The sequence below is a fragment of the Protobothrops mucrosquamatus genome, unplaced genomic scaffold (genome assembly GCF_001527695.2).
Source record: "Protobothrops mucrosquamatus isolate PMUCROS unplaced genomic scaffold, P.Mucros_1.0 scaffold93, whole genome shotgun sequence".
NCBI lineage: Eukaryota > Metazoa > Chordata > Lepidosauria > Squamata > Viperidae > Protobothrops > Protobothrops mucrosquamatus.
The window spans coordinates 794,449-820,806 of NW_015386468.1; the positions used below are offsets into that span (position 1 = coordinate 794,449).

General features: G+C 42.6%; 1 protein-coding gene across 1 annotated transcript; it reads left to right on the forward strand.

Moving 5' to 3' along the window:
* The first annotated feature begins 729 nt into the window (after positions 1 to 729).
* LOC107284454 (teneurin-3-like) lies at positions 730 to 25,979 on the forward strand. Its single transcript, XM_015812514.1, has 3 exons — positions 730 to 999; positions 24,525 to 24,803; positions 25,942 to 25,979. Exons 1-3 carry the CDS (start codon positions 768 to 770, stop codon positions 25,977 to 25,979), a joined length of 549 nt encoding a protein of 182 aa, XP_015668000.1. The 5' UTR covers positions 730 to 767.
* Positions 25,980 to 26,358: the final 379 nt, after the last annotated feature.

Genomic DNA, 26,358 nt, shown 5'->3' on the forward strand with positions numbered 1-26,358 from the left:
TCCTAATATTGTTTCTACAATATTATGTTTCTACACATAAAGTTTATAGAATATTTACTGTACTTGACTGAAAGCAAAAACTATTTGAAATTAAATGTAAGAAGAACTATCAAAATAGCACACAAATGCCTCTCTCTCTCTGTGTACACATATATAAATATATAAAGAGAAATAGCATATCAGCTGGGGTTTTTGGGGGGGAAGTACAGTTCTCCTAGAATTTGAAGAAAACTCTCTACTCAGAAAGGAAGATGTATTACAACAAAATTGCTTGTTCATTTGCTTGTTCAGGAAAAATGTTCTCCTAAACTGTAACAGAACAAATGTTACCTTAAAATCTTTGTTGAGCCTGAACTAGAAAACATCTGGGCAGAAAGAATGAAGTTATTACCAGTTTAGAAGAAATATTCAAATAACACTACACATTTGATGTGGCATTCACATAGACTGAATAAGCATTTCAACTAGAATAAATATATAAAGTATACTTAGTATTGTGTAAGGGTTTATATATTTGAAATTTGCACAAGCCTCTAGATTCTGATTGCTTTAAAAGCTGGAAAGGGAGTCCCATTTCTCTTTCATGACAGTATTTGGCTGTGGAGAGAACGAATAAACTTATAATATACACGTGAGTTGATAGAACACATATAATATAGAATCTGTTTCCAACATATACTCTGTTTAATTCTGTTCCAGGTGAATAATTGAATGTATAGAAGAATTCCAGGTGGTATGATCTGACGTGCATACAGAAGGAATGAAGCATGGATGTGAAAGAACGCAGACCTTATTGCTCCCTGACAAAGAGCAGAAGAGACAAGGAAAGGCGTTATACAAATTCTTCCACAGAAAATGAAGAATGCAGAGTGCCTACTCAGAAGTCTTACAGTTCAAGTGAAACCTTGAAAGCTTTTGATCATGATTCTTCCAGACTGCTGTATGGAAATCGGGTAAAAGATTTAGTCCCCAGGGAATCTGATGAATATACCAGACAAGGTAGGCAATTAACATAAATCTCTTTTATGAATGTATACATTGTCCTCTGTGTGGTCCATTTTCTCATGCCAGTAATATAAATGATTCACCAATGGTATATTATACTGCTACCATATTGGTCTCAAACTTTAATGTGGTTATTCATGTTAATAATTATTTATTTTCTATCAGTATAAGAAAGCTATTTTGGGAAACACTTCAGAACATCCATACACTGTTGTTTCTAGGTTATGATACACATATGCAATTACCTGATCTCCAAAAACCACATGGAAAGAGATTTGATAGCTGATAGGTTAATTGAAAAAGTGTTTTGATTTTCATATCAAGTAGATTAATATATTGCATGACATATAATATTGTATCTTATCTCATATATATATATGATAAGATACAATATTATATGTCATGCAATATATTAATCTACTTAATATGAAAATTATATATATATATATAATGTTATATAAGTATATAATATATAATATATAATGTTATATTTTATATTAATATCATATCAGGTAGATAAATTACATAATTTATGAGATTCAGTGTTCTTATAGATCATAAGCAGGGTTTGCAGACAAACTCTTCATGATTCCTTTATCATGGCAGAATTTCTTTTTCTAGCTGGATTTCCAAAATTTGAATATAACATCTTACGACCAGTGTTGTTTTTTTTCAAAAAAAAAAAAAGGTGCCGGAACTCACACATGTCATATAACCCGCCTTGCCTACCTTACAAGGTTCCATCCAAAAAAAGGTGCCAGAACTCCGTTCTGGGTGTTCTATGAGAAAAAAAGCCCTGCTTATGACAGACTGTTTAGTTAAAGGTAAAGGTGTCCCCAGAAGTTTTATATTGCTTGGTCGTGACTGACTTTTAGGAGCAGTCCTCAACTCCATTTCTTATATTATGTGCTGGCATAGCATTACACTGCAGCACAGAGCATATGGCAAAGCATGGAACACTGTTATCTTCCTGTATGCTTAAATGTGCTCCCTATTCATTAACTTGTATTTGTATGCTTTTGAACTGCTAGGTTGGTAGGAACGGAGACAAGTGATGGTAGCTCACTCTGTCTTGTGGCACTCGGGTCTTAAACGGTTGAGCTATAGACCTTTAACAGTCAAAGACTCAGCATCTTAACCACTGAGTCATTGCTTTCAAGATCTGTCATAAATCAGGATGATTAAACAATGTAAAGTATTGCCTTAGGCAGTTACTATGAATCTGCAACTGCAAGTTGTTTGACTTCCCTGATGGATTGATTGATTGACTGATTATGTGCCATCAAGTTAGGGCTAACTGGATGGACCTTCTCCAAGATAATTTATTCTTAACCTGGCTTTTCAGATCTTTTTATGGCATACCCATCACTGGTGCAGTTGGGTCTGTCCACATTTCTCCTGGTCACTTTAAAAAATATGATAATTTGAACTGTCCTTATACTCTTTTTAGATAGTCTTATTTACATTTCCTTTCCTCTTATATGCAGAATTTAGTAACAGAACAATATTGGCAGAACAATAACAAATCTAACAGTGTATGTGCATGTTAAATAAAGAAGCGTGAACAATTTGATTCAGTGTGTGTTTGTTGGAAAATCCTTCTATCTTTATCATATTTAGTCAGGAATCCTATACAAAATTCCATTAATATTTCATAGTCATACTGTCATGGTCATAACAACTGATCATGGAAATAACAAGATAGATGGGAATGATTATAAATTGCAAATTTATGGTTGTATTCTGTATATGTTGCATCCCTTCTGGCCTCTGTGTCCCTTCTGATTCTTCTGAGTTTATTTATTATAATAAACTGTCATACTCATCATTCTTAAAAAATAAAATTGTAGGTAGATGACTATAGTCTGGCATTTGTTCTATTTTTCTCCTGAAATGTGCATCATCACTCAGGGGAAAAAAAGTGAGATGGAGGTGGCATTGAGTATCATATATGGTGTGTATGTGAAGTGAAATGTTTTGTTTATGTGATATGTAGCTGTTAATTTCTTTTGTCAGTCCTTTGCGGATAAAGTTTGTAACTGAACTGGGAACCCAGAAAAACCATGAATTCTCCAGTACAGGAGATGGAGACTCCACCCATGGGTTTTCTTTGTCTGCCTGCTCTGAAGACCAAGTAGCCAAACTTGACATGCCCCCTCTTGCTAGGATCTAGTCTTAACTTGGTCTTCAGCTCTGAGAAGACGTTTCAGGTTTGGCTCTCATCAGACAGGTAGAAAAGATCCATTGGTGAATTACCATCCTTCCTCAAATCAATCTAAATTCTCCCTCCCTTTAAATCCTAATTTGGCACTCCTCTTTAAAACTCCCCTTTGTCACTCGAATCAACCTTAATCCTTAATTGCTATTTGGGGGAGTGGGAGGTGAGGGGGGGGGAAAAAGTCTCCTGCAGCTTTCCCTTCCGTTTTTTTCCCCAGGGCTCTGGGGGGAGAAAATTGCCTGACAGGCTTGTCAGGCAAAAGCTTCACTCTCAATCAATTGTTTTGGGACTGCAGGCTTGTGAGTCCCTCATCTTGATACTGAGGCCTCCGGATCATCTCCGGCAGCCGATTTCGGTCACGGCCGCCATTTTGGATGCCGAAAAAGGCATCGGACAAAATTTTGCTCGTTTGCAGTTTGGGAGCCGAGATTCGGCTTCAGAGTGCAGCGGCGTTGGTGGCATAGTAATTTCCTTGCCGGGGACCTGTTTCTCATAGCTTCAACTGACGAGGACAGGTGGCGGCCGCCATTTTGAGGCCGCCCGACGGAGGCGTGCAGAAACGATCTCTCCAGATATCGTGAGGACCAGCTTCTCTCAATTGCTGGGGGGCTTTCCACCGGGATTGAACTTTAACTTCTCGGGTCCTGAGGGACTAATAGACTCGCCCGCAACAGTCTGTAGAGTATAAACCTCAAACGGGCCTACGGCGGCCGCCATTTTGAAAACGCCATTTTAAACACCACGCAGCACTTATCTAGGACAGAGGCCTACCCCAGGTCCGGCCTACAGGCCTCATCAATCTATCTCACTGGCCGTTTGGTATCTGCCTACAGAGGCTGTTACTGAATGCTTGTAATTCACTGCTCAGCCTCATTTTCAAATTGATCCTTTCTTGCCAGGCCTGCCTCAGGTCCCTTGTACCCTTCATTGGGCATTTTTTTTTAAAAAAAATTGTGTGTTCTTTTGCCCATCTGGTGCATATTGCCTGACCACCTAAGGCCTCCGGGCGGAGTCCAAACGTGCCTTCGGCATCCAACTCAATTGCCGTGACTATAGTCCAGAGAGAAATTTACTTTTGGTCGGGTGGCCAGGGGAACAGCCTTGTTGTTGGTTCCAATCTCACTCCCGCCAGCTACTTGCCTGCCTGAGCGTCACCTCAGCTTGTCTGAGACTGCTCCACTGGGATGGAGGGTTCCTCTTTGCCACAACCCACTCCATCCTCCAGTCACGGCTGCCATAAATCCTCTGAACAGGAGGCGGCAGGCAAGTCGAAGTCCAAAACCAAGCATATAGTCAAGAAGTCCACCAAGCTGGCGGAGAAGCAAGCCAGCCGTAGGCACCAGGCTCTGGAGAAGGAGTTCTCCAGAGCACAGAGGCAGGCTGGACTAGATATGATGCAATTGGAGGCCCTAGAGCCGGACCTTCCTTTGGGGCCCTCAACCTCTGCCCAAGGAGTATGGTCCATCCCAGGGACACCGGTCACAATAGGCTCACCACCTCCACTTGCCCAACACACTCCAGCTACTCCAGGAGTAGTTCCTGAGGCCACCTTTACGCCTACGTCAGCGGGACTCAGGGGACCGGACTTGGGGGATATTTTCTCAGATGGCCACCTTGAGGTCTTGCTAGCCAAGGTGGTGGACAGGGCCTTAGCTCAGCGTTCCCATCAGTCTCCTGACCAAGGGGCCTCCACTTCTGGCATGACTCCTTATGAGGCTCCCGCTGAATGCCACATGCCCCAGGAGCCCATGTCGCCTGCGCATTCTTGCATGAGCGGTTACTCCTCTCCCCAAGGTGAGGAACAACTGGATATCATGCTGTCAGAGGAGGAAGAACTCCCTCCTGAGCCTGCCTCCTCGGGAGGCCTTTTCAATCCGGCTCTTTTTCTCTCGATCCTTCGGAAGGCCATAGTAACGGCCAATTTAGGATCAGATCAATTTCCCCAACCGCAGGCCACATCGGATTCTGGCCCTCACCCGATATTTATTGAGACAGTGGCAACCGAACACTACGTCCCGTGCCCCTCCATATTCCTCAAGGGGATTAAAAAACCATGGGCTTCCCCTTTCTCATTCCCCTCTATAAGCGGGACTGACAAGAAAATATTCAGCACCTCCTCTGATCTCAGCGATGCGCTTGAGGTTCCCAAGATCGACGAAGCATGGACACCTCTGGTATCCCAGACGGCGGTTGCGGGGGACCTAGCACAGGTGCTTAAGACGGATGAGAAAAGGTGGGAGCATACCTTTCGAAAGACGCATCAGTCTGCAGCTTGGGCAATTAAGACAGCCAGTTGCGCATCCTTTTTTGTTCGAACCACCCTTCTCTGGTTGCGCCAGCTTCAGGCCAGAGTCCCTGCTGAGGATTTGCGTACCCACCAGGACCTAAGCAAAATGGTGGCAGCCACTGAGTACGCTGCGGACGGATCACTTCAGTCCGCCATCTTCGCCTCTAGGTCTATGGCATCTAATATCACGGCCAGAAGGATGTTGTGGCTCAAACATTGGCAGGCTGACACCAAGCTCAAATGGAGTCTAGCGACGGCCCCTTATCTTGGCAACAACCTATTTGGGGAGTCCCTCACCCCATACCTTGCAGAAAATAAAGACAAACGCAAGGTCATGGCTCATTTAAACAAGAAGCCCGACAAGCGCCCCACTCCCTACTTTCGTAGGCAATCCTTTCGACAGGCAGCAGGTACAACAGTCGCTCAGTCCTCCCGCTCAAACACTCCCAGACAGGATAGGCCGTACGACCGTCCTTACGACAGGACAGGGTTTCGGCCTAGACAACAGGGACAGAGTAGGCGGCCCTTTCCGGGGGCAGGTCGCCCATATAGAAAATTTAAATGACTACTCCACTGCCCTTCCTATCGGGGGGAGACTATCCCATTTCTTCCATCAGTGGGAACTCTCCTCCACAGACAACTGGGTCCTACAAACCATACAGTTCGGTCTATCCCTGGAGTTTCTAGCCACACCTCCGGACTGGCTCATTCTTTGTTCTGTTTCCAGGGACCCACGAAAACAGGGCCTTATGCAGGAGGCCATCTAACATCTGTTGGAAATTCAGGCAATAGAACCGGTTCCACCAGACCACAAGGGGAGGGGGTTCTACTCCATCCTCTTTGTGGTTCCCAAGACCTCAGGTGGGTGGAGGGCAATCCTAGACCTCAAGCATCTCAACCATTACATCACTTACAAAAAGTTCAAGATGCAATCTCTCCAGTCCATTCTAGGAGGCATCAGGCAGGGGGACCATCTTGCGTCAATAGACCTCACAGAGGCTTACCTGCACATTCCCATTCACCCAGCTCACCGTCGGTTCCTAAGGTTTTGTTACAGGGGAAAACATTTCCAATACAATGCCCTCCCCTTCGGTCTCTCGTCAGCGCCCAGGGTATTCACGAAAATCCTGGCGGTTATAGCCGCCTATTTAAGGAAGGTCCCAATACGCGTCCAGTGTTACCTGGACGATATTCTGATTCAGGCGTCGTCCTTCCAGGCAGCTCAGGCGGACGTGAGACACACCATTCAAGTTCTACAACAACATGGCTTCTTGGTCAATTTCCAAAAAAGCCAGACGGTTCCCTCGTCCAGACTCTTACACCTGGGAGCCGTGATAGACACCTCCAATTGCATGGTCTATCTCTCCCAGGAGTGAGTAGTCAGCATCAGGGAGCTAGCTTCCCGGGTATACAGAGAACACTCTGTCCCGTTGGTTCTGCTATTTCAACTATTAGGAAAGATGGTCTCCTGCATAGCCATCGTTCCCTGGGCCAGACTTCACTTGCGGGACCTCCAGTGGTTCCTGTTACCGTTCCAGTGGGCAAATGCCAGTGCGTCCAACCGCCAGGTCAGGGTTCCTGTTCAGGTTCGCAAGGCCCTCCGCTGGTGGTTCTCACGGGCAGTGACCAAGGGGTCACCCTTCAAGGAACCGGACCGCATCACCATCACAACGGACGCCAGTCTGTTTGGACGGGGGGCCCATCTACAGTCTCAGTTTGCGCAGGGCCGTTGGTCCCGCGCAGACTTGAGACACAACATCAATTGGCTGGAGCTCAGGGCCATCCACCTGGCTCTGCGCCAATTCAGACACACAATCAAGGGTCGCCACGTTCTGATCCTCACGGACAACGTGGCGTCCAAAGCCCATGTCAATCGTCAGGGGGGCACCAGGTCCAGGTCTCTGATGTCCGAGGCACGGCTCCTGAGCTCCTGGGCGGAGTCCAACCTGGCCTCCATCAAGGCCGAACACATCTCGGGGGTCAACAACCAGCGAGCAGACCACCTGAGTCGTGCTACGGTGGACTCAGAGTGGGGATTACACCCGGACCTGTTCTCAGAAATATCTCTCTGGTTCGGCCGACCAATTCTCGACCTGTTTGCGTCGTCGACCAACGCTCAACTACCCAGGTACTATTCCCGCTATCTAATGTCAGGGGCGGAGGGAACGGACGCCTTGCGGATTCCATGGCCGCAAGGTTTGCTTTACGCCTTCCCTCCCCTACCTCTCATACCGGCGACCATCCGCAAGATACTTCTGGAACGGGCAGATGTAATCCTCGTGGCACTGTACTGGCCTCAGAGGCCGTGGTTTGCCGACCTGATGTCTCTTTCCCGGTTTCCGCCATGGAAGATTCCCCCTCATCGGGTGTCACTACACCAGGGGTCCCTTCAACATCCAGAACCTCAATGGTTACAACTGACCGTTTGGCGCTTGAGCGCCGCATAATGACCCAAGAATTATTTTCCCCTCGTGCCATTTCCATAATTCAGGCTTCCCGCCGTCCAGCGACCAATCGCATTTATAATTCTACTTGGAAGAATTTTTGCCATTGGTGTCGGGGGAAACAATTGATCTTGCATAAACTAACAATCCCTCAGATAGTGGATTATCTATTAGATGGACTTGACAGAGGCCTCGCCCCTGCGACCATTCGCAGGCAGGTAGCGGCCTTGTCCACATTGCTTACCTGCGCGGACTCAATTCCTCTGGCTCATCACCCCAGGATTCGCGCCTTTATTAAAGGTGCGTGTAACACTAGGCCCCCTGTGGTACACAGGTATCCTTCGTGGGAATTACCCCGCGTACTTCGGGCTCTACCAAGGGCACCCTTTGAGCCTCTAAGGACTGCTTCACTAAGGAATTTGTCCCTTAAAATTGCATTCTTAATAGCTGTCACGTCGGCCAGGCGTATCTCGGAACTCGCCGCCCTATCGGTCAGAAGTGACCTCTGTATTTTTCACAACGATCAGGTGGTCCTTCGTCTGGACCCCACGTTTGTGCCCAAGGTTAATTCGCTCTTCCACAGGGCACAGGAGGTCATCTTACCAAATTTTTGTCCCGACCCTTCCCATGACTTGGAGCGGCAGTGGCACATGCTGGATGTCCGTAGAGCGTTGAGGCGCTATATTAAACGTACGGAGCCTTTTCGTAAGTCCGAAGCCCTATTTGTTTCCTTCCGCCCGGCCTCCTTGGGTCAGAAGGTTTCCTCTGGCACTATTGGCAGGTGGATCAGGGCCTGTATTGCGGAGGGGTACCGATCCTCTTCCCTGCCAACTCCTAGTCATCTTACTGCCCATTCCACTCGCAGCGCTGCGACTTCTGTGGCATGGGCCACGCAGGCGTCCATCGAGGAGGTTTGTAGGGCTGCGACCTAGTCCTCACCCTCTCCCTTTGTACGACACTACAGAATTGATTGTTTTGCTTCGGCAGACGCCTCCTTTGGGCGGAGGGTCCTTCAGCAGGTGTTTTCAGGGGACACTATTCCGGCCTTATCTGCTTCCCACCCATCGGGACAGTGAGGCTTTGGTATGTCCCATGGGTGGAGTCTCCATCTCCTGTACTGGAGAAGGGGCGTTGTCTTACCTGAACGCCTTTTCTCAGTACGGAGATAGAGACTCCACACCCGCCCTTGCAGGTCAGATAGGCCTCATAGGGGGTTTGAGAGCCAATACCTTCTCCATCTTCAGCCACTTTCGCCCTCGTTAAGACTGGATCCTAGCAAGAGGGGGCGTGTCAAGTTTGGCTACTTGGTCTTCAGAGCAGGCAGACAAAGAAAACCCATGGGTGGAGTCTCCATCTCCGTACTGAGAAAAGGCGTTCAGGTAAGACAACGCCCCTTCTAGTCCTACCTTAAGTGCAAAATCAGCTTGGTGATCTGGGGCCAGTTTCTCTTGGCCCTGCAATGGCAAACCATTTGCAAAAAAACCTTGCCAAGAAAATTGTAGGGACTAGACCAGACAGTTATCGGGAATCAACAATGCTTTGAAGGCACACAAACATGTATTAATTTCTTTTGTGAGTTCTTTGTCAGTTAGGTTAGGAAGGTTGGATAAGATGAGAATGGTTCTGATGAACAATTTCTAGTTCTATTGATACTTTTGATAAGTTTGAATTGCAGATCATGTATAATAAACTATCGGTCCTGTTAATACTTCTCCATCAGGTTTTCTCAGAGACATTACATTTTGATGATGTAAGATTGCAGTACTGTATGTTTATGCCATTTTAAAACAAAGACTGCCCAAATTATTGGAATACATCAGTTAATAAGAAGGGGAAAAATGACTCTGTCATTCTTCCATTGTAGTTGTTTCATTTTTTCCTCCAAATAATACTGCATTCTTCACAAAAGATGTTCTATTTAACCATCACTCAGAAAGTATATGTACTGTAGGTTTTTGAAATGCCAGTTTTTATATGTTTTCAATTACAACATATGATCTATATCAGTGGTGGTGAACCTGTGGCACATGTGTCAGAGGGGGCACTCAGAGCCCACTCTGTGGGCACGCGCGCCTTGCTCTTTGGCTACGTTTTTGCTGGAAAAAGCCATTTCTCAAGCCCCTTCATAGCCAAAACAAGCCTCCAGAGTAAGCATGCCTCGCTCTTCTTAAGAGCAATTCTGTGGAAAACAAGCTTCCGGAGTGAGCACGCTCCCTCCGGAGGTTTCTTTTGGCTAGGAAGGGGCTTGAGAAATGGCTTTTTCCTGTGAAAACTTAGCCAAAGAGCTTGCAGTCTCTGCCAGATCTCTGTTAGGATAAAGTCTGGTGGACATCTGGCAGAGACCGCAAGCTCCATATGCCTGGAATGGGGCGCTTGAGAAATGGAGCCTTCTGCCAGATCTCCGTTGAGATAAAAAAAATGTTTCCGCACCTATGGAGCACTTCCAAACGTAGGAACTGGCTGCGTTTGGAAGTGCGCTATAGGAGCTAAAAAACTTTATCCCAACGGAGATCTGGCAGAGACTGCAAGCTCTGTATGTCTGGAAGGGGGCACTTGAGAAACAGAGCGCTTCTTTCTGTGCAGTCACACAGGGTGCTTCAAAATGCAGGGAATCCCTGCGTTTTGAATAGCCCCACCAGAGCACAAACACTCCACAATCCACAATGCCAAATCCTAACCTCCCACCCCAGGGCAACCATATTCCTTCACTAACCTCCTTTTCAAGTCCGTTCTCCATGTGCAGGGCACTGATCTTCCAACTTCTCACGAAAAAAAAAAAGATCTCACAAAGTTGGAAGGTCTGGTTGAACTTTTTTTTTTAACCGGTAGTCCCACAAGCTTCTTTTGTTGCCCTGCACATGGTGACGGAGAACAGAGCTGGAAGGAGGTCAGTGAAGGGAGGTTTTGGGGAAATGAGGGGAGACGGGGAGGCCTCCGCTGCCTCACTCCTCCAGCATCAGGACTCAGAGGGTTGTTTTCGCCAGGAAAAAGCCATTTCCCAAGCCCCTTCCTGGCTAAAACGGAGCCAAAGCATGCCTCGCTCTTATTGAGAGCAATCCTGCGAAAACAAAGATGACAAAGGACAGCACAGTTAATTCTGAAAATGAAATCCTTAAAGTGTGGAATTCTCTGCCAAATAATTTTAAGTCAATGAAAGCACTTCCAATTGCTTTCCTTACATTGTTTGGATCATTTTATGCTTGTGAGAAGCTGTTTTCATCCTTGAATTATATCAAATCTGACACCAGAAACAGACTAACAGATGACTTGAGTGCTTCATGTGTTGCTCTCAAACTTACAAAGTATGAGCCAAGGTTAGACGAATTATCAGCATGCATACAATAGCAAAAATCACATTAATTGTTCAAAAGCATGCCAAATGCAAACTTTTACCTTTCAATAAAAAGTTGTTTGTATCATTGAAAGCTTTGTTATTGTGTTTTTCTTTTAAGACAAAAGATGTTAATGTATGAGTTGTTTTTTTCTAAACTAAAACCTCAGTATTCAGGTTAAATTGCCGTGTTGGCACTTTGCGATAAATAAGTGGGTTTTGGGTTGCAGTTTTGGCACTCAGTCCCTAAAAGGTTCGCCATCACTGGTCTATATGGTTTACTGATTGACATGGCTTATTTAAAAGTGATTAAAAGTGTTTGAAGTGGCTTATTGGCAGATCTAATTAATTTACACTTAACTTGTTCATAATATTTCTTTAAGAACTAAAAAAATGTTCCTAATAGTTTAGTGCTTAGAGCCGTGTATAGATTTGAATAAAAATAAAATATTCTAATATTTAAATATTCTATTTATATAGGCAGATGACCTTAATGTGTTCTACTGTAGATTTGAAAGGAGATCACTGTCAACTTTCTCTGCCTTCTCACACCAACAATAGCCAAATCTCCTACACCTAGCTCCATCCCTCTAGTCCCACCACTTCTGATGATCCTAGAAAAAGATGTGTGAGGTCTATTTCATAGACAAACGATCAGAAAAGCACCAGGCCCAGATGGAGTAACTCCCTTTTGCTTGAAAGCTTATGCTGATCAACTGGTCTCCATCTTTACCGACATCTTTAATAAATCACTGGAAATGTGTTATGTTCCTTTCTGCTTCAAACACTCTGCTATCATCCAGGTGCCCAAGAAACTTTCCATCAAAGAGCCGAATGACTACGGATTGGCTGCTCTGACAGCTGTAGTTATGAAAACCTTTAAAAAGTTAGTGATAGCCTACCTTAAATCATCACAGATCTGCTGCTAAACCCTTTACAGTTTCCCTACCATGCAAATAGGATGACAGATGATGCTGTCAGTATGATACTGCACTATATTTTGCAACATCTTGTATCTCTGGGGACTTATGCATAGGTCCTTTTCATAAACCAGTGGTGGCGAACCTTTTAGAGACCGAGTGCCCAATCTGCAACCCAAAACCCACTTACGTATCGCTGGGTGCCAGGTGGGCGTGGCCTGCTGGGTGGGTGTGGCCCGCTGGGTGGGCATGGCCCGCTGGGTTGCCATGGCCCGCTGGGTGGCCATGGCTATGGTGGTCATGGCAGACTAGGTGGCCATGGCCAGGGTGGGCGTGGCCAGCTCGATTTTGCTCCTGGGGAGGGATGCCTGTGGGGGGCCGGGCAGGATTGGGGGAGATCCAGGGGGTCTCTTATGGGTGGGACAGTGGACAGGAGGGCATCTTGCTCAGCTGATGGCTTGGGGGGAAGGGGGCAGCTACACCCCCTCCCCAAGTCTGTTGTCTCATGAAAGCAGGATGAAAACTCCAAAAAGCGACAAGGAAAAAAAGTTAAAACAGAAGAGTGTCTTGCAATGTTTTTTTTTCTGTGGGGGGATGGGAGGCATGGGGGGAGGCTCCGGAGCCCCAGCTCTTCCGAGAGGGGAGGAGGAGAGTGGGGAGGGGCTGTGCTGGGATCAGGGCTCCTCGTGCCTTCCGCTGCCCGCCTGCGCTCTTCTGCTGCCTCATTTGCCGTGCCGGGACTGGTCTGGGTTGGGCACGGAGCTTCCTCGCCGCTTCCCCCGTGGACATCGGGAGTGCCCACCCATCTACCGCTCATCCCGAGGTAGCTGCCACCATCCAGCTCTCTCCAGCCTGTTGCCAGCCAGCTGGGTATGCTGAGCTTGGGCCTCAGGCAGATGGAGGCTGGAGGGTGTGAGAGCCGTAGTTGCCTGCCTGCGCTCTTCTGCCACAGATGCCGCAGCTCCGCTTGCCTGGCAGGGCAGGGGGCGCATGGGGACGCATGTGGGACTGCTGCCTTGCTTGCCGTGCTGGGGCTGGGCTGGATTGGGCGTGGAGCCTCCACACAGTTTCTTCCCCTGCGGACATCGGGAGCACCCACGCCACCTACTGCTCATCCTGGGGCAGTAGGCGAGCCGGGTGTGCCAGGATGCCTCCGGGCTCCCTCAGCCTCTCCCCCCCTCTAGGCTGGGGCTGGTCAGATTGCCCCCATGGGCAGCACTGTGCCCATCCCCGGCCAGCCCTCCTTCATCCTCCTCCTTCTGCGAGCGGACTGCAGCTTACCGAGTTGGGCAGCGCTTCTCCCTGCACGCATCCATAGGCGAAGGAGCCGGGCAGCCACAGATCTTTCTCCCCTCCAGCCTCCATCTGCCCAAGACTCGAGCTTGGCGTGCCCAGCTGGCCGGTGATGGGCTGGAGAGTGCGGTACGGCGGCAGCTGACCTGGGATGCGGGGTAGGTGTAGTGGGCACTCCCAATGTCCACAGGGGAAGAAGCAGTGTGGAGGCTCCGCACCTAGTCCAGCCCAGCCCCGGCATGGCATGGCATGGCATGGAAAGTGAAGCAGAAGCCTACGTGTGTCCCCTGTGTGCGAGTGCGTCCCCACCCTGCCAGGCAAGCAGAGCCGCAGCATCTGCAGCAGAAGAGTGCAGGCAGGTAGCTGCCATGGCTCTGCTTGTCTGGCAGGGTGGGGACGCACTCGCACACAGGGATGCATGTGAACTGTCCATTGAGCCCCATCGGCGCAGATGGAGACAGCCCCGGGACAGCTGAAAGGAAGCCCTTGCCTGGTCTGGGCCTATCCACTCAACGGCTCCAACTGGTCAAACATGCACTGAAGCAGGAGGAGGTGGAGGGGCAGCAGAGGGTCTGGAGCTGCTTCGGCTACTCGCTGGCAGTGGGTCTCACACACCAGCTGCCCCTCCTGCTTCCCTGCATGGTTGACCGGTTGGAGCAGCAGCAGAAGCCGCCTCCGTCAGAGCTGTTGAGTAGATGGGCTGGGCTTCCTTCCAGCTGTCCTAGGGCCTTCTTTGCCCGTGCTGATGGTGTTCCTGCTATAGGTATTTCTTTTGGAAATTCCAATAAATTAATTCTGAGACCGTGCGAAGATTTTCAATCCAACTTGTTCTTCAGTCCAGCAACTTCTCTGTTTTCTCCCATTCTGTTCTAGTTCTAACAAAAAATAATACAAATTTTCCTTTCTGGGCAGGTTAGTGGAATTTCTTAGTGCCAAAATATAGATAGTGTGCCCCCGCACACAGAGGCCAGCGAATGCATGGGGGCCAACGGTGTCCGTCAGCAGCCACAGCATGCTGGCTGTCCTGCATAATGGCAAACTGGCCACGGAGCCCCATCACCCACCCTTTGCCACTGCTGCCCCACATTGTCCCGTGTGTGCCTCTGGGACCTGCGTGTGGGATGATGTGGGGTGGCAGTGGGGGAGGGGTGGGGATACGCCACAGCTCACCTTCCCCCGCTGCTGCCTCCACCAGCGCGAGGATGAGTGGCACAGCTTCGTTTCCAGATCTGCTGCTGGCCGGGCTTGGCGATGCAGGGATCACGGCCGCCACCTCTTGCTTCCCTGTGTGGTTGGCCGGTCAATGGGCTTGGAGCAGCAGGAGGAGCAGCAATCGCCGCCCCCATCAGAGCCACTGTGTAAACAGGGCCTTCACCAGATGAGGGCTCCTTTCCGGAAGGGAGATGGCGGAGATGGCCCTCCTAGTCTACCACCTCTTACAACACAGTAACAACAGTAGAGTTCTTAAGGTTTTTGGGTTCTATAATCTCCCAGGATTTGAAATGGACACCTAACATTAGAATCATCATTAAGAAGGCACAACAAAGAATGTTCTTCCTGCGTTAACGCAGAAAATTCAGACTGCCCCAGGAGCTGTTGGTACAGTGCTACAGAGGAATTATTGAGTCTGTAATTTGTACTTCTATAACTGTCTGGTTTGGTACAGCAACCAAATAAGACAGGTACAGACTTCAACAGATAGTTAGGACTGCAGAAAGAAACAATTGCAATTAGCCTGCCTTCCATTGAGGATCTGTATACTGCATGGGTCAGAAAGAGGGCTGAGAAAATATCTACAGATCCCTCACATCCTGGACATAACCTGTTTCAACTCCTTCCCTTAGGATGCTGCTACAGGGCATTGTATGCCTAAACTAGACACAGAGACAGTTTTTCCCTTGTGCCCTCACTGCTGAACACCTAATTCCTGCAGTACTGTCTTATGTCTAAGTATATTTGCCCATGTTATATGGCTGTAGTATTATGATTTATCCTTCATCTTTTCCACTATCTTCTCTTATAGGTATCATTATTATGATTATTATTACTTTGTTGTTTTGTATATATGCTGAGAGCTTTTGCACCAGAAACAAATTCTTTGTGTGTCTAATCACACTTGGCCAAATAAAGTATCCTGTTCTGTTCTATTATCATCTTTGCAGTTATTCCAATAAGCTTTTTTTGTGGAGGATGATGGAGTGGCAAGTGCCACAATTTTAGCAATAGTTTAAAGTGTGTTTCAATGCTCTTTACATGTTAGCCTGATTTCGCTCAGAAAAAGAGGTTGAATTACATCATTTCAGGATTATGTTCTAATAGATTTTGAGGGCTGGAACTCCTGGAGAAGATTACAAGCCCCAAATCAAAGCTTTACTTTAAGTTAATGAAGTTTCTTGTAGGGTATGGAGAAACAGATAAAAGCAGTAGTGATGTTGCAATTACAATGCTCCCCTCCCTTTGCATCTATTATGCATTCGGTAGGCTGAAAGAGTTAACCATATTTTAAATTCCCCAAACATTTATAATTAGCAATGTACCTAATTCAATATATAAATGACATAAATCAAAACAATTTCAATTAAGTATAACAAGATAACATATCCCATAGCAAAAGTTAATATGTCATACTAGGTGGAATTGCAAGGTGGTTTATATATTCCTTCAGTTATATTTAGAGAAATGCCAACATGGTAAAGTACAATCTGCCTTAGAACTTCATTATATTTATACAAAGACATGATTCAGGAACTACATAAGAAAAATAGAGTCATAGCCATTCAGTATGGGAACAACAAACAGACTTTTATCTATTTATTTAACATATTTATATAGTGAATATCATAAAACATGGCCGGGTGGCATACAATACATAAATAATAATAAACATAAAACACTAAGTAAAAACAGAAAAGCAGGAAAGACAACTTTTACTTAATATCACACACAACCATTCTTCAGGTTCATAAAGGGAAGAGTCCATCAAGGTTAATGGAAAACTCATGTCTGGAAGGCTTTCTGGAAAGCAAGTATGATCTCACCTCAGGATGAATGATATTCCATAGGACAAGGGGCCACAGTAGGACAAGGGGCCACAGTATGACAAGGCATAGGACAAGGCATGTCCATAGGACAAGGCATGCCACCTAGCTCCTGACACATACAAGCTCTTAATAGACTGGACTCTTGGCATACCCCTCCTGCTCATCTTGATGGGGTGGATAGATGTAACTGGAAAGAGGGGTCCCTTTAACTACGCTATGTAGGGCTTTAAATTTCTTGTTTTTATGTTTTGCATTATGATCTGCTAAGTGTCACAAAATTGAGACTGGTGGCTATATATAGTGCCTTCAGAAATTATTCAGACCCCCTGCACTTTTATCAATTTTGTTATGTTGCAGTCTGGTTCTATAGATATTGAAATTCATTTTTTTCTCATTAATCTGTATTCAGTACCCCATAATGACAAAGTGAAAACAGAATTTTAAAAATGTCTGTAAATTTATTAAAAAGAAAAAAACTGAAATATCACATTGCCAAAAGTATTTAGACCCTTCACTCAGTATTTTGTTGAAGCATCTTTGGCAGCAATTACAGCCTTGAGTCTTTTTTGCTCTGACGCGACAAGCTTTGCACACCTGGATTGGGGGACTTTCTGCCATTCTTCCTTGCAAATCCTCTCAAGCTCAGTCAGGTTGGATGGCAACTGTCAGTGGACAGACATTTTCAGGTCTCTTTAGAGATGTTCAATAGGGTTCAATTCAGGGTTCCGTGTTGTCTGAGCTGTGTGCTTCGGTTCATTATCATGTTGGAAACTGAACCTTCAGCCCAATTGAGGTCCTGAGCACCATGCAACAGGTTTTCATTGAGGATATGCCTGTACTTTGCTTCATTCAGCTTTCCTTCAACCCTGACCAGTCTCCCAATCCCTGCTGCTGAAAAACACCCCCACAGCATGATGCTACCACCATGCTTCACTGGTGGGATAATATTGGGCAGGTGATGAGCGATGCCTGGTTTCCTCCAGACATAATGTTTAGAATTGAGGCCAAATAGTTCAATCTCAGTTTCATCAGACAAGAGAATCTTTTCCTCACAGTCTAAGAGTCCTTCAGGTGCTTTTTTGCAAACTCCAAGCAGGCTTTCATGTGTTTTGCACTGAGGAGAGGCTTCCACCTAGCCCAGGGGTAGGCAACCTTGGCTCTTTTATGACTTGTGGACTTCAGCTCCCAGAATTCCTGAGTCAGCATGGCTGGTTCAGGAATACTGGGTATTGAAGTTCACAAGTCATAAAAGAGCCAAGGTTGCCTACCCCTGACCTAGCCATTATGCCATAAAGCCCAGATTGGGGGAGGGCTACAGTGATGGTTGACTTCTGGAAGTCTGTCCCATCTCCTCACAGGAGCTCAGTCAGAGTGACCATCGGATTCTTGATCACCTCTCTTACTAAGGCCCTTCTCCCCTGATTGCTCAGTTTGACCAGGCAATCAGATCTTGGAAGAGTCCTGGTTGTGCCAAACTTCTTCCATTTGAGAATTATGGAGGCCACGGTGCTCTTAAGAATCTTCAGTGCAGCAGATATTTTATTGTAGCCTTCCCCAGACCTGTGCCTTGCAATAATCCTGTCTCTGAGCTCTGCAGGCAGTTCCTTTGGCCTGTAGTTTAACCTGGTGGAAGATGTTTGGCACAACCAGGAGTCTTCCAAGAGCTGATTCACCAAGCAATCCTAAAATACAGAGCACACCTCTCATTGCCTTTATATCTGAGCCTCCAACAATAGCTTCTGACATTACTGCAGTGTTTGCCCAATCAAAAGCCATCTCTACACTGGCCCTCCAAGCCTCCTTATCTACCAGAATGGCTCCAAAAAATCTCCACTGTTGCAATAAATGACATGTGCCTCTGCTCCCCATAGCATACAGCCTGATCTGCGTGGTCCAGTTGATCTAGCCTGGGAACCAATCTATGTATATCAATTGAAAATGGGTCAGAAAGGGGCAAGTTGAATGCAGAAACTCACCCATTAGTTACATAGTCTAATCTCTCATCATCTTTATTGCTCACAAACTCTTTGCTACATCCAAAATACTTTTAAAAACATATCTGTCCTTCTACACAAAGAGACAGTGCAACATACATCCTCCACTCTTATTTCCATCTTTTTGCAAATCAATATCCTTCGCAAAACAACTATTTGATAATTGTTTATATAGATCAAGTCTATCTTCTACCTCCTGGGATTTGTTTGACCAAGAAAAGGAACAGCTATAATTACATGCTGTGTATTAAAATTACTGTGTACTTTAGCTATATACTCTCCATCTGGAATGGTATACTGTTTCTAATCAGAGTTTGTCAAGACCTGGATCTTGATAATTATCTTTCTTCATTATAGTATTTCATTGGTTTCCCAGCTTTTTAATCCAGTGTACATATTTTGCATGTGCAGATTAAATTTGAACATTAGTAGTCTTCACATGTTGGTACCAATTAGTTTATTTGGAATTATAAAAGAAATAAATTATAGGCATGTGGCTATTACCAATGACAAAACCCATTTAACAAAATATACCTGCCAGAATTAACAATTAAGTAAAAGATGGGCTATCTAGCTTGGTATTGGAGCTTAATAGTAGCTGTAAAAATGGTTCTGATATAATAGTATATTACAAACTAAAAATAAGTCAGCATTTTGATATGGTTGCAAAGAAGTAAAATACTTTTTCACATTGAATCCCAGAAGTATAGTTTCCACTTTATAATACATTATTCTGTATTGATCTGATCTCATCTTGAGTACTGCATCCAGTTCTGGATATGATACTTAGGAAGGATTCAGACACACTGGAATGCATTCAGATGAGAGCAATAAAGGAAGATCAGGGAATTAGAAATTAAGTATTGTTTTTATTAAGACAGATTGGGGAATGGGGAGTGGGGAATAAGAACACTCTTCAAATACCTGAAACTATATCACACAGAAAGTGGTCAAGATCCCTCCCTCGGCCTGGTCATCTCTTACAGATGGATTCATGCTGAGATCTGTAAAGCACTAGACCCAAATGACTTGCAAGCATTCCAAGACATCTTGGAAGATACTTTACCCATGGAGGAGACACCTGATGACTTTTGTGATTCGCTAATTGTGACTTTCTAAAATAATGGAAATAAATCAGATTGCACTCTTGCCTATCTCAAAAAAAATCTTTGCCTGCATTGTCATAAACAAACTTGTCACTGTCTCAGAAAGAAAACTTCCAGAGGTGCTATGTGACTTTTAGCCAAAACGAAGTACAGAAGACATGATATTCGTTGTAAGGCAAATCCAGATGAGGTGCATTGAACAGAACAAGCCTCTTTACTCTGTCTTCATTGACCCAATGAAGGCATTTGACATCGTAACCAGGGAGGCTCTCTGGATCATTCTGAGATTTTACGGATGTCTGAGGAAATTCCTGAAGTTGATTCAATCACTACACAATGGAATGACAGGACAGGTTTTTTATAATGGTGTTACATCAACTGCATTTGCCATTTCCAATGGGGGTAAAACAGGTTTGTCTACTAGCCCAAGTCTTATTCAATCTGGTCTTCATCTGCCTATTGTTACATCTTATCAAGGTCTGAAGGAGGAAGTGTATGTCAGATATCATGGACAGCTCTTTTTAACTTTCACTGCTTGAATGTGCAGATAAAGTGCCTCCACACAGTCATTCAAAAACCCTGTTTGCTTATGACTGTGCACTCGTGACTCACAGAGACAGAAATTACAATTCATGCTAAACAACTTCTCAGAAGCTGCTATGCTCTTTGTCCTAATTATCAGCCCAAACAAGACTGAAGTACTTCACCAGCCCATGCCCAGTACAAAATCCATAGAAAGAAAAATCACTGTTGACAACACCCAGCCGACAAAAAACAGCTTCAAATACTTGGGAAGCATCGTCTTGAGTGATGAGTCTCAAAGTAATTGATTCCAAAATCAGCAAGGCCAGCCAGGCACTATGTTATATACTAGAATGCTCAGTCAACACAACATCTCCACAAAGTTAAAAGTCTACAGAGCTATGGTTTCCCTTCCCTCCTATATGGATATGCGTCTTGGATTCTTTATCAGACAACTGGAGAAATTTGAGATGTGCGCTCTCCCCTCTCTTTGGCATTCATTGGCAAGACTGTGTATCTGACTTGGGAGTCTTGGATCATGCAGAATCTACCAGCATTGGTCCCTAATCATCTGAGCCCTGATGAGACAGGTGGGACACATCATCAGAATGGATGACTGCTGCATGTTTTGCCAGTTGCTGTGTAATGTTCTGGAGTCTAGGTAGAGACCTCGACTGCTCAAGGGCTACAAAGACACTATGAAAGAAATCCTACATCACTGTGACATCCAGCCAAAGAAGCATCAGCTGCTGAGAGAACCTGCTGGTGAAGTCTGTGCTATGAAGCCTCCACCAGCTTTGAACATAGGCACAACCAAACATTGATAGAAAATTGTGAACAGTGTCAGGAACTGCAATGCCACCTCTGTGTCCACAAATAACTATATACTGCAGTGCCATTTTCAAATCCAAAGTTTGAAAAGAGCCTTAAAACCAATACAAAAATGCAAAAGGAAAAGAAGCCAATTAATGAATGTGTATTGAAGAATATTAGGATTTTTCAGAGATATTAGAGGATTAAAACTGTGATAATAATGATTATATACATACATAATGAACTCATGCATAAATGAGACAGATGCTTTATGTATATTTTTCCAAGCTGTGTAATAAAAAAGCCTCTCATATCATGTTGCTTTCTCTTTTATGTCCTAGTTATTAAACTATGTTCTTTATGCTTGTGCTTTAAACATACATCTTATGAATAGATAAAATATTTACTATAAGTAAAGTCTCTTTTGTTTGTTTATTTTATACATTAGTACAGCACATTTTATTTATTTTGCTTTTTAATTCCAGTACAGAAAACTGATGTAAAAACTCAATCCCAAAATACACTATTAGAACAAATATATGTTAAATTTATAACTTTACAAGTGCATTCTTCAATTAATGAACAAATGTATTTGTTTATTGATCAATAAACAAATATATTAAATATGCAATAATATATATATTTTTAATCTAAAATAAGAGAGCAAAATATAGCAGTTGTTACAGCTGGTCCGCACAGTAAATTGGATGAGGACTTACTAAAATCTTTTCTGCATCTGTCTTTGTGTATTAAATCATGATGAAGTGAAATGTATTCCCTTTGAATGTGATGTCATTCCTTCATTTGGTACACATTTTGATTATATGACATTTTCTTTGTCTAAACTCTGATGTTCAGTATGGGATCACAATAACTAACTTGCTTCTGGATTTTGTTTATTGTTCTCTCAAATATGCTCAAGAATTAGCATGAAATACTTTGAATAAACCATTTCTTAGTATTATGCTGCATGATTCATAGTTTGGAAATAAAACATAGTGTTGGAGGCCCCAGGAAATGTTGTTGATAAATACTATATTAAGTATGTGGAATAGTAGTAATACATTCTATACTTAATATACTGTATGCAGCATTTAAATATTATCAGTTCATAGATAAATATGGATAGACCAAAGGAAATCTGTCTAATTTATTTTAATAGAATGAAAAAGGAATAGGAAATATAAAATCATTTATGATTATAAAAATAAGAGCAAATATTGATTTGTATAATTTAAATAAAAATGTCCACATTTCATTAGTACCGCTTTATAAAAACTTAGTAAGACCACACTTGGAATATTGCAACCAGTTTTGGTCACCATATTACAAAAAAGATGTTAAGACTTTGGGGAAAAAAAGTGCAGAGAAGAGCAACTAAGATGATTAAGGGCCTAAAGACTAAAACATCTGAAGAATGGTTGCACGATTTGGGAATGTCTAGTGTAGAAAAAAGAAGGATTAGGGATGACATGACAGCAGTATTCCAGTATTTGAGGGGCTGCCACAAAGATGAGGGGGTCAACTTATTTTTCAAAGAAGGAGAAGGCAAGACAAGAAACAATGGATGGGAATTAATCAACCTAGAATTAAGGAGAAACTTTCTAACAATGAGAACAATTAATCAGTAGAACAGCTTGCCTTCAGAAGTTGTGGCTGCTTCATCACTGGAGGTCTTTAAGAAGAGATTGGATAGCCACTTGTCTGAAATGATATAGGGTTTCCTGCTTCAGGAGAGGGTTGGACTAGAAGATTTCCAAGGTCCCTTCCAGCTCTGTTCTGATTGATTGATTCATTGATTGATTGATAATAATAAACATGTCAGCTAATGTTTAAACATCAGTCTTGAATATTCAAAATATATTTTCCTATGTAGCTTCTTTCTGTTTTTGCTAATAATCCGATGAATAAATGTAGTTGATCTTTGGCAGTTTCATTTTCTAAAGGTAGATTGCTAGATATAACTGACATGGGAATACACCATTATGCTAAAAAAATAAACTAAGCATTTTTAGTACATAGCATATTTGGAGAAATATCTGAATGTATGTGCTTTGCTTGAAAATCAAAAATTAAATTATAAAATCATGACTGACAGCTTACATAGGTGAAGATTATATTTGTGAATTCTCAAGAATTATAAATATATATATTTAAATTTATACATTATATTGGGCCATAACATATTTTGTCTTACCTTATAAACACAGTGATTGTTGTTTGTAAAGAGTGTTTTATAGTTTGGTGAAATATGTCAACCTACCTCTTAATGTACATTTTGAGGTTATGATAGCACTACCCCCTAGACATATAGTAAAGTATCTGTTTTGAATTTAAGTTATGCTAATCTTATGTCAGGTGTCATTTGAATACAGTAGAAATTTTCATTGAATAAATGAATAAATAAATAAATAAATATTCCATTCATTCTGTTCTCAAACAATATTGTCACTTTTGTCAATTTAGAACTTACAAACGAAACTGTACAATAGCTAAACATTGGTAATGATATTAAAATATCTAGTGAATGTTCAGAGAATCCTGGATTTTAATCTTTAAACAGCCAACAGTAAACTATATAGTGTGATTCTTGTTTAAACATTTGATTGTTTACTGATTCATCCTAATAGTCTTCACACAGTTTACTTTCCATTATGGACTATTTAGTGTTGAGACACTTATCTTTTTCCCTCCATGCATTTTTATTCTGTTATGTATGTGCAACATAGTGATAAGTACTCTTTGATTTGTAGATAATTGCAGCAACTGTTTACATTATTTATGAGTGTCTTAGAATCCATTTACAATCCTGACTCAGATAAAACTGATTGCAACAACTGATAAGACCACAACAATAAAGTAATTAACTGCCTCAGTTAAAAGCTGCCTGGTCTGGGACATTAACTTTGTTTGCATTTCATGAACCATGCCTTCATTTTTCTGTCCTTTTTGAATCTGTCCAGTTCAATAATATTGTTATATATACATATATTTACATTTGCCACACAGAAAGCTATATAAGAGCAACATTACATTACTTGTGGGATATAATTTTTTGAAAAAGCGATTAATATTATTTTACTGTTTTATTCTCTATTTTTCTTTTAAAATTATGTAAAGCAACTTTCAGCTATGAAATATAAGGGTAGTGAGTGTTTAAGGGAATTTTTGTTGCACCTGGATTTGTAGTAGCTTATGGTAGATACTGATTATATTTCTTTTTTTAAAAATCTTTTCCCAATCAGCTTGAGGGGGAGAACTGCTGCATGTTCTCAGTCCTTCTAGATTTGCAGTGATATGTATGAATACTTTGTAGGGATTGAAGAATGGAAACAGTAATGATGTGAAAGAAGAAAATTAAAAGGTTCATCACGTATTGGCCAAATTACAATGGACGTATTAACTATAGCCCTGTAGATTTTAGCAACAAAAATTTAAATATTACTGTACTAGAAAAATGTGTATAGTTAATGTGATCTTAATTTAATTACTCTGTTTCTAAGAAAATAAAAAAATCTTATGTTATGTTTTGTTTTTCTTCCCTAATTAGGACAGAATTTTACCCTAAGACAGTTAGGAGTTTGTGAACCAGCGACTCGAAGAGGACTGGCATTTTGTGCTGAAATGGGGCTTCCCCACAGAGGTTACTCTATCAGTGCAGGGTCAGATGCTGACACTGAAAATGAAGGAGTGATGTCTCCAGAGCATGCCATGAGACTATGGGGCAGGGGGGTCAAATCAGGCCGCAGTTCCTGTCTCTCAAGTCGTTCCAACTCAGCTCTTACTTTAACTGATACTGAGCATGAAAACAAGTCCGACAGTGAGAATGGTAAGTTTGTCTTTATGTCTAAACTTAAAATCTATTCTAAAACTTCATGTATGAAATACTAATTTTTAATTTTGATTATAATTTAAACAAACATTTAAAGAAAACATATGGAAATAGAATTCATTTGTAAATTTTACCCAATTGATTGTTAAAGTAACAAGATTATTCTGAATTAGGTAAAACACAGGTGACATTAGAACACTGAAGTATTATCTCTAATTGCTTTTTCATCCATGTGGCTTTGTAATTTTGTGTTAGCATATATACTTTGGTTAAAGAAAGCCCTATGTAGACAATAGAAGATATATCAGTAAAATGCCTGAGAACATAAAACAGTTTTATAAGAAATATAAATTAAAACAGTTCGAACAAAAGAAGCTTCCTGATGAACCAAATCTTTATTTTTGATGTTTTGAACTCTGTTCATAAAAATAGAACATTATAGATACTTTTATAAAAAAACATCTTTTTTTAGAATTATACAGTAATTTAGATCATACATATTCCTTTATATTTGAAAGAACGTGGCCTGCAGAAATAAAGGGTAGAGCTTTTCCTAGAATAAAATAGTGGTTGCATTTCTTTTATAAATCTAAACTAATAATGATTTTGCAAACTCTAATAATTTCACTGGGGATAGGAATATCAGTGCTCTTTAAAAGAGAATAATATTTTGGAGAAAATCTATTGGAGCAAAATAAATTTGCATCCCAGTTTTATCCCAGAATATAGCTGTTTTGATATATATGTATATATGTCTCTAATTACGTTAAAAATTCAAATCCTGGGTAAAGCCATGCAGTAAAAAACAAATAAAAACGAGCACCAGGATAATATCAAACTAGAAATTGTTTAATAAGAATGCTGAGCTTTTGTTGGCCAGCACTGCTGACATAATCAGAGCATGAAAGTAAGTCAGTGGGAGTCCCCTTTTTATGATACCGGCCGGCTTTGCGTATGGCTCCTGGACCTAGTCATCGGCCCATCCAATGTCCTTAATTGTTTTACTCTTAAAAGGCACGCATTTGTTTTTTACTGCATGTGTGTGTGTGTGTGTGTGTGTGTGTGTGTGTGTGTGATAAAAATGGAAAATTAATTAAAATAAGATTGTTGAAACTTTCTGTTTCTTCTGATTTAGTGCAAGATTTAGAGACAAATCACTGCAGAGCAATGTAATGAGAAGCCATTTTTGTTGCTCTTAGCAGTCTTCAGTAGAAAAGAATAAAAACAGAATCAGGATTAGAGTTAGGTCAAGTAAAAGTAAATAAACTTCTTAAATACTGTATTGTATAAGATTACAGAAAGCGTTTGGAGAATACGTCGATATTTTCATTCTTATATTATCGGTTGCAAGATTTAGGGGAGTTATATTTTGTTTAGGATTTTTTTAATGTTCCTAAATTACATTTCTCACATGATAAAGCTTAAAATTGAGTGTACTGAGTGTTCCTGGAAAGGTGGCCTAAAATATGGACTAAACCTCTGAATGGAATATTATTAATAATTTTCTGACCAAGATAAAATTGTTAAGATTTCATATGTAATTTATGCATGA

Excerpts from the sequence above, each read along its gene's own strand:
- LOC107284454 (XM_015812514.1), top strand. The coding sequence starts at position 768 with ATGGATGTGAAAGAACGCAGACCTTATTGCTCCCTGACAAAGAGCAGA. Across the intron at positions 1,000-24,524 it reads TGATGAATATACCAGACAAG|GACAGAATTTTACCCTAAGA; the intron begins GTAGGCAATTAA and ends TTCCCTAATTAG. Across the intron at positions 24,804-25,941 it reads CAAGTCCGACAGTGAGAATG|TGCAAGATTTAGAGACAAAT; the intron begins GTAAGTTTGTCT and ends CTTCTGATTTAG.